The 9560-nt window shown below is 37.0% G+C and overlaps 1 protein-coding gene across 1 annotated transcript in view; it reads left to right on the top strand.

Moving 5' to 3' along the window:
• Positions 1 to 4189: 4189 nt before the first annotated feature.
• LOC106870485 (leucine-rich PPR motif-containing protein, mitochondrial) overlaps positions 4190 to 9560 on the top strand; it is a 14419-nt gene continuing 9048 nt past the window's right edge. Inside the window, exons 1-4 of the mRNA XM_014916598.2 lie at positions 4190 to 4370; positions 7061 to 7233; positions 8428 to 8550; positions 8853 to 8974. Coding sequence (XP_014772084.1) covers positions 4231 to 4370; positions 7061 to 7233; positions 8428 to 8550; positions 8853 to 8974 — 558 coding nt within the window. The 5' untranslated portion in view covers positions 4190 to 4230. The remainder of the gene's footprint in view (positions 4371 to 7060; positions 7234 to 8427; positions 8551 to 8852; positions 8975 to 9560) is intronic.

The raw sequence follows: 9560 nt of genomic DNA, 5'->3' as shown, positions 1-9560 counted from the left end.
CGAGTGACACGTAAAAGCACCCACTACACTCTCTGAGTGGTTGGCGTTAGGAAGGGCATCCAGCTGTAGAAACTCTGCCAAATTAGATTGGAGCCTGGTGTAGCCATCCGGTTGCACCAGTCCTCAGTCAAATCGTCCAACCCATGCTAGCATGGAAAGCGGACGTTAAATGATGATGATGGTGATATATATATATATATATATATATATATAAAACAATTGCAGCGTGAAAGGTGTTTATAAGCCATTTAAAACATACAAAAACCGTTAGATTCACTTCAACATTTAAATTTATATTTGCCAAAATATTTTCATCGCTTTGAGACCACGACCTGTTCACCGACAAAATTCTGTGCTGCAGATATGTAGATAAGTAATATGAGTGCCATTAAAATTATCAAATTCTAACTGGATAGGTTATCAATAAATGTCAGAAAAAAGTGTGTGTTTTGGTGTTTTAAATAAGTAGACCTTTTTTATTCCAAGGGGTTAGTTTTAATATATATACATGTTTATGAAGATAAAGGTTTATAAAGGTAGATAAAGAAAGATAAAGCGTTATAAGAATAACGTGATTTGAATTTTAATTGTGTGTTCTCTGTAGATGAGTGAATATCAGAAGAAGCAATCCTTGGGTGGGGAATATGGAAAAGAGTATATGTGTACAAAGATGTACTGTACTTTTGGGCATATAAGGCACACAGTCATATAAGGTGCATGGATATATGAGGCATACGGGCAATGAGTATTCAGTCGTTCGATCAATTGAACTCCTTGCTAAACCGAATTAGCGTGTAAGTGGTTGAGTATTCCAAAGCCACGTGCACCCTTATCGTAATTCTCAAGTGGAATTAGCATAAAGTGTAACAAGGCCAAACCTTAAAGTTATGGGTACAATTTAACCGACGCGTTCTTCTCAGTCTCCCTCAACCCAGTTTCACTCAGAAAGCTAGTGTTCACTCAAGGTTATAGTACGTAGACACTTGAAGAAGGTGCCTCGTAGTGAAATCGAACGCAGGACAACGTGAATGAAAAGCGAGTATCTTACGCATTTCACTTTATATAAAACAGAAGATCTTCAACGTGATCGTTGAGACCGCAAAAAACATCGGTAAATTTTTCGATTAACACCCACACGATTTTCACCAGGGTGTTAGGGTTAGGGTTTTAGGGCTAGGGTTAAGGTTAGGGTTAGGGTTTAGGGTTACGGTTACGGTTAGGGACGGAATCCCTAACCCTAACCCTAAAACTAACCGTAAAATCCTAACCCTGACCCTAAAACCCTAACCCTAACACCCTAGTGAAAATCGTGCGGGTGTTAATCTGAAAATTTACCGAAACATCTTTCAAATCCAGTCAACCTATTATCTTAAGGCGGGATGATCACGGTCGGAATGTCTTTTGACTGGGTCTTTTTAACCTGGACAGTCATAGAGCTAAAGAATAACAAAAACAAATCCACCGGTTAGACATGTTATCGAGTACATGACGATGTAAATACAGTTATTTCCCTTTACTTGTCTATTCCACAACATGGCACACACACACACACACACACGAGTTTGGGTGACAAGAAAATTCACCCTAACTTTTGATTTTAATGGGAAATTCTTTTTATTTTACTGTCGATCGAAGTAGAGTTCTTCGAGTTTCATAATGGGAAAATAATCTTTAAGGAATTAATTGGGAATATGCTTTAATACTTTTGTAAACATTTTGTAATACTATAAATTCCATACAAAAGTGTCTTTTATCTGTAATCCTGTCCCGGCCATGCTGGGACAATGCTCTGAAGAGTTTAGTCGAACGAATCAATCCCAGTAATTTTTTTCTGAGCCTGGTATTTATTCTATCAGTCTCTTTTTGCAGAATCGCCAATGTTATGGGAACGTAAAGAAACCAAACACTGGTTGTCAAGCTGTGCTGGGAGACAAACACAAGCACCAAAACATACATACATACATACATATACGCACACGCGCACACACACACACAAACTCGAGGGTTCTTTGAGTTTCGGTCTATTAAATCCACTTACAAGCGGGCCTGGGGCTACAGAAGACGATAATTCCGGATTTAGTTCCACTGCGTGGGAGTAAACCCGGAACCATGTGCCTGAGAAGCAGACTTGTTACTATACTAGCTACGCCTAGTTTTAATTCTGTTCTAAAAGTCAATGGAATCTACGCCATAGAAACCGGGAAACCGGGCCCATGAGCCTGGCTAGGCTTGAAAAAGGCGCATAAATAAATAATAAATAAATAAATTTACCGGATCTCGAATATACTATACTAAAGTAAAAAATATCAGTAACTAATATATTTTGTCCTTAAAGTCGACGAGCTGCCAGAATCGTTATTGCGCCGGGCAAAAACGCTAAGAGGAATTTTGCCCGTCATTACGTTCTGAGTTCAAATTCCGCAGGCAACGACTTTGCCTTTCATCCTTTTGAGGTCGATAAAACAAGTACCAATTGAACACTGGGGAGTTGATGTAATCGACTAGATCCCTCTCCTGAACTTGCTAACCTAATGACAAAATTTAAAACCAATATATTTTGTCCTCGTGTCATTTTATACAACGCAACCGACCACCACATTTTTTTCTCCATGATTTGTATTAAATTTCTTGTGCTAGGGAAATTGTTGATTTATTGATGTAATTTTTGCTTCGAAAGTAAATAAATAAATGCATGTTTGTGTGTGCGTTAGTATGTATGCATGTATGTGTGTATGTATGTGTGTGTGTCTGTGTGTGTACACGGCTCTTTATGAGGAAGGGAGATAATCTCAACAATAAATAATCCTCCAGAATTGACACGCCATTAATAAAAGTCTTTTTGTTTTACTACAGACAAGAGGATAGCATTGTGCATTCGTCTCTGTCGCAATAGACGTCATCGGCACAGCAATTGTTCAACCACGACTGATTATAATTCTAGCGTGGATACAGATATTGGGTTCTAACATTTGCACATGATCTCACTTTCGAGGGTAGGGGAATATCTGAAGGATATTTTCCGCTATAAATCCTTGCACATTTAGCTTATCATTTAACAGTGGTTCTTAACTTTTAACATCGCGACCTATCTGGACAAAACTACTCACTTTTCTTTTAAATATTTAAATATAATTTTAAAAAAATCGACCCCCCCCTCCTTTATAAATATTTTTTAAAAATGAATGACATGCGCTTAACATTTTTTTAAAAATGAATGACATGCGCTTAACATTTGCTATTTTGTTCAGAAATATTCCTCAGTTTTGTTTGCAGTAACTTTTGTGCTGCACCTCTGATGATTTATATTCACGAACATTTTAACTTTTTGTCAGTATTTTCAGAAGTAAAATTATCTCCTAGTGCGATATGTAAGCTTGGGGAGAGTGTGTGTGTGCGTGTGTACTTTTAATTCTTTTTTTACTCATTAAAAAAAAATGTAAATGACAACGAAAAAATCTATATCTGTATTCGCAACCCTTTCAGAATTATACCACGACCTATGATTTGGGATTAGTGCTTTATTAGAGGAATATTATTTACTATGCATGTTCCTAATCTGTCGGGTCTTTGTGAAAGTCATTTTTAGTCGTAGATCATATCATATGCTGTCTAGACAAAATGAAGAATGTATATTACTATTAATTACACTAATTTTTGGTCATTTTTAATATTTACATTTGTAAATCGTGATTATTAATCTTAGTTATGTAAATAATCAAGACAGAAACTTAATAACAAATTGCCTTTTCTTCATTAAAAAATTACTAAGTCTGTGATTAAAGTGAATTTTTTTTTTCTTAAGCGTTTACTGTAGTCGCACAAATCCCAATTTTTGTTGTGATTAAATCGACCCTAGTTCTCGACTAGTTATTTTACATTATCTTCTTATTCCGAAGGCCGAAAGCCAACTAAATTGACTGTAGTGTGATTTGAACTTAAAACGTAAAGAAACGTAAATAATAACGCAAAACATGTGTCCGGCGTATTACCGGTTGTATTAAACTGCCCTATTTATTTCCTAAAAAATCAGGTTAATAGGCTGACGAATTTTCATCTTATAAAGATATTTCGTCTTTTTCTATTTCAAAAAAATATAAAAGGGTAAATAAGATCCAAAATATTTCCGATAGAGCGTTTATACAGTTAATCCGGCTGGAACATTTGAAAGACAGGAATATAGTTTGTGAATGTCATTGCCCTTCATTTAGAGGGCGACTACTTTTCTACAACATGGCATCGTTGGTGCGAGCTGCTCGGATCTGCAGAATCTTACCATCTTTTACTTCACATTTCACCAGACAGTCACCTCTCACCAGAAATGTCTGTTTGAAAGGACAAACATGTTTTGCCAAAAATCCAGTGATGTTCAGGTAAACTTAGTTGAGATTTGAGCACGTGCACATACATACCTACAGGTGTAGGGGTTGTTAATTTAGAAGGGGACTCTAGATTCCCTTAAAAAGGAAGCACTTACGCATTCAAAAGTAGCCTGTATAGTAAATGTTAAATAACATTCGAGTAAATTTACTTTAGATTTTAATATACACACACGTCTATATATATACATCTAGTGATAGTTAATTGAGAAGGGTCCGTTGGATGGTATTAAAAGCATACACACACACACACGTTGGGTTTCTTTCAGTTTCAGCCTGCCAAATCCACTCAACAGGGCTTTGGTTGGCCCGAGGCTGTTGTGGAGGACACTTATCCAAGGTGCCACGCAGTGGGACTGAACCTTGAACCATGTGGTTGGAAACAAGCTTCTTATCCACGTAAAAAAAAAAATTAATAAAAAGCATGTGCGCATCTAAATAGCTTCTTTACCGGCAAATGTTATTGATAGAGAAAGCACTTATTATAATATAATTATGACCCTTTATAGTTGTTATTAACAAATACGTTTATCACAGGAAATTATTTTTATTTCGCCCTTAATCGATTTTTATGATTTCTCATTCTTCATTTGTATTTTATTAGCTCCCATAACCTTCGAACCACATCTAAAGAAGAATGAATTAATAGATTACATATTAAGTTTTATTCTGTATGCTAAAACCCCTTTTAAAATCCGTGACATACAATTTGACCCCTATAACCTTTTACTTTTTTCCCCTCTTCCTGTCGTACTTTCCAGTCTAGTCAGTCTCCGCATTTTACATCTTTTCAAGGTTGATCAAAAAGATGTCCTTTCTTTGCCATGTCAAATTATTAGTTATTTTTTTTCATACAACAATTCTCTTAACGCTATTTGTGTCATTTTGGATTTTATGACGGAATAAAAAATATATATGATACACAGACACTTTACTTTATAATATTTAGTATTTAAAAAAAAATCCTAAACAAATCTGATATCCATTTTAAGACGGTTCCTTTTTATAAAAAGGACGTGCCTTCCTTTTCAAATTTTCTTGTCTAGCTACAGGTCAACTCCGAATGAGCATTCAGCCGCAACCATATCGTCTACTGTGAATGTCTAGAACTACGTTATGTATTTAATGCGACCGTTTCTTTCTTTATATCCTTCTTTCTTTCTTTTCTTTTTCTTTGACACTGTCGGGTTTGAGTGAGATTTGGTTGCTATTTCCAGCAGATCGAGCAACCCCGTATATGCATCTGAACTTTCCTATCGTCTCATGGCAGGTTTCTCATGCATTTAAGATTTTAAATAAAACTAATAACGTTATTATAAAACAAAGGATGGGGGATTATCCACGTGGTTTCTCAATTTGTTAGAAATAGCCGTTTGACTCCTCTCAAATCATATTTTAGTATATTTAAAAAAGGAAAAACATTTGACAGGAGCCCATTTGTGGTTGTTCATAATGCTAGAAATAACAGCCAAATCTTCCTCAAATTGCACTACTATCTTAAAAGGTAAATGACATTTTAGATAATGTAGTTGTAGATACACTATGTCCGAGGAAAAAGACATGATGGTCGGACTTTTGATCGCAGGTCTGTTGGATCAAAGCTGACCATGAGACACAATAGCAATAGGAAGATTCAAAACAGTTTGTAGGGCAGTCATGGTTCTCACGAGCTTCTTAAATGATAGAAGGGGAATCGAATCACGAAAAGAATTGTCATCCCATGTACTCCCGTTCCTCTCGGGTCGTTGGCGACTAAACCGGCTCCCCTCTTGGTTCAGATTCTTGAATCTTGGAGGAGGGCGTGAGGGCACCCATCAGAACTAAAAACAAGATCTGTTCAAACAAGGACACAGGAGCACTGTCCTTGTCCCTCACCACACCAAGTTGTTCCTGTGCATCTGCCATACAGTCTTCTTTCTCCAATAATCTTCTATCTTTTCTGTGGAAGAGTGTAGACTTTAAACAGCAAAGGCTTCTTCCATTTTTGCTGTTTGTTGTTTTTTATTTAGTGTTTTTTTCTTTTAAAAGTTTTGGACTACGCACACACACACATATACACACACACATTCCTTTTTATAGTCTTTTATTCATTTCAGTCATTTCACTGTGGCCATGCTGGAGTACTACTTTCAAGAGTATTTTAGCTGAACAAATCGACCCGAGGACTTATTCTTTTAAACCTAGTACTTACTTTATTGGCCTCTTTGCTGTACCGCTAAGTTACAGGGACATAAACACACCAACACCAGCTGTCAAGTGGTGATGGGAGGACATACACACAGATACAGACATACATATATATGTGTGTGTGTGTATGTGTGATGGGCTTCTTTCAGTTTCCATCGACTAAGTCTCACAAGGCTTTGGTTGGCCTGAGGCTATAGTAGAAGACACTTACCCAAGATGCCATGCAGTGGGACTGAACCTGGAACCATGTGGTTGGGAAGCAAGCTTCTTACCACACAGCCATGCCTGTGTCTGAAAAATATGGAACACTTCATGAATTTGCATGTCATCAAATCATCAAATATTAATCATATTTGTTATATTTTCGTTATAGGTGTGTGCGTATATACACACATACACATGGACACATATATATATCTCCACACTTGCACATACATATTCCAGTTTTATATATTGTCATGAATCATATTTGTTTTACTTATATTTCTGTTATATAGGTGTGTGAGCACCCAGGCTGAAGCTGCTCCCCTTGTCATGAATAATGGCTTTGTTCCCACTCGCAGGAATAATTCTGAACGAATTATGGTCAATGTTGAGACTAATCTTTATAGATTTGGTCGAGTGTCTTACAATCAAGTCCGGGAATTTATAAACGAAATCGACAAAGCAGGTACATGCCAAGACATTTTGTTCTTTCTCTAATGCTATTTCAGTGTTTGGTTTTTGCCAGGGAAGAGAACCATATTTCAGTATTATCTCAAATCTGTTATGCAATCTTGTGTATTCTTTGTAGTTTTTCCTGAAACATCCAACTAGTGAAGGGAACCCAATGATAAGCAAACTGGGAAATGATTTGGGCTTTTTTACAGACAGGAAGAAACTTTGCTTTTCATTCTCCCATATATTTTATCTTTTACTTCTTTTGACCTTTGGTCTGCAGCCATGCTGGGTCACCACCTTGAAGGGTCCAATCAAACAAATTGACGCCAGTACTTATTTTTTAAAGTCTGCTTCTTATTCTTATTTCTTTATTGCCCACAAGGGGCTAAACATAGAGGGGACAAACAAGGACAGACAAAGGGATTAAGTCGATTACATTGACTCCAGTGTGCATCAGTGGAGCATCAGACAAAAGTTCTTTGTTGGATTTCTATAAGATAAACTAATCCCTCCTGAAATTTGTGGCCTTATGCAAGCATTGAACAAAGTACTTAATGGTATTTCTTCTTGCTCTTTACATTCTGAGTTCAAATCCTGTCACGGTCAACTTTCCTTTCCATCCTTCAGGATCATCATCGTTTAACGTCCGCTTTCCATGCTAGCATGGGTTGGACGATTTGACTGAGGACTGGTGAAACCAGATGGCTACACCAGGCTCCAGTCTGAATTTGGCAGAGTTTCTACAGCTGGATGCCCTTCCTAACGCCAACCACTCCAAGAGTGTAGTGGGTGCTTTTACGTGCCACCGACATGAGGGCCAGTCAGGAGGTCAATATGATAAAGTACTAGTGAAATACTAGGGTCAGTTTAATCTAATTCCCTTTCATCAAAGTTAATGGCCTTAAATTAGAAACAGTTATTAGGTTTTAATGGTGATGCATTGATTATATCAGTAACGCATCGGACAGAATCCTTTAGACTCTGAGTTCAAATCCCACTGGGGCCACCTTTGTGTTTTATCCTCAATTGCATAAAGAACCAGACATCGGCTGGGGTAGGGGTGGATGCGATTGACCATTCCATGTCATTCCATTTCCTAAAATTTGTAATTTTTGTGCAAGTGAGAAATCAATCATATTGTTGCTTGTATGTGTGTGCGTTAATTACTCCAAAATGTTTAATTGTATTTTGTTGTCTGAAACAGGAACTGTAACATCAGCTCAAGCCTTGTTACTGCTGCGATCCCTCGGTTCCAGTTTGTTCGATGAACATCCGAAATTTCGGTCAGAGACTACCCTGAAAATTTGGGATAAGTTCCAAGATTATGGTAAATTCATTTCACTTCATTTTATAGTTCAGTTCTTCTCATCGTGTCACACTACATTTTTCATTATCATTGTCACCATTAATCATTACCATCACCATCACCATCATCATCACTGACATCCATATTACCGTCTTGATTAAGACAGTGAACTGGCAGAACCGTTTAGCACACTGGGCTAAATGCTTAGTGGCATTTCATCTATCTTTACATTTGAGTTCACATGCTGCCGGGGTCGACTTTGCCTTTCATCTTTTCAGAATGGATAATACTTTATGTACAGGTTTATATTTCTCGATTTACAGGTCTTCAGTTTGACATCACTCATTATAATGCCATATTGAGGAACCATCTCCAGAACAAACATTCTTTTGAACCAAGTGAGTTTTTGGCAGTTATGGAAAAAAATCAAATCGAACCAAACCGAGTATGTTTCTTTCTCTTATTCTTACTATTTCTGAAAAAAATAAACCCCCAAAACAAAAACTACTGATTCCTGGTTGAGTGGTTAAGAGCTTAGCTTCACAATTACATATTTTTCTTTGTCTATTGAAATTCAGTTTTTTTTTTTTTTACAGAATTGTAGATAACATTTTTATATATCTCACTTGTTTGTTGTAACCACAACATTTCGGTTGATTTACTCCCCAGCCTTCATCAGGTGTCCTGGTGGAATTTTGAAACCAACCCTGGGTTCTCATTCCTAAGGTATTTTTTACTGATACAAGTCACTACCTGGAATTGACCTCGGAATCTTGGGGTTAGTAACCTATGATCTTAACCATTATGCTCACAGGCATATAGCATAATGGTTAAGAATGCAGGCTACCCAAGATTCCGAGTTCAATTCCAGGCAGTGCCTTGAATAAATAATAATAACAGCAAAAAATACCTTAGGAATGAGAATCCAGCATTGGGTTCAAAATTCTACGAGGACACCTGATGAAGGCTGGAGAGTAAATCAACCGAAATGTTGTGGTAACAACCAACAAGATGAGGACACATATCTGTCT

Source organism: Octopus bimaculoides, chromosome 11, assembly GCF_001194135.2.
Source record: "Octopus bimaculoides isolate UCB-OBI-ISO-001 chromosome 11, ASM119413v2, whole genome shotgun sequence".
Taxonomy (NCBI): domain Eukaryota; kingdom Metazoa; phylum Mollusca; class Cephalopoda; order Octopoda; family Octopodidae; genus Octopus; species Octopus bimaculoides.
This window is presented reverse-complemented; position numbering and strand designations above follow the sequence as displayed.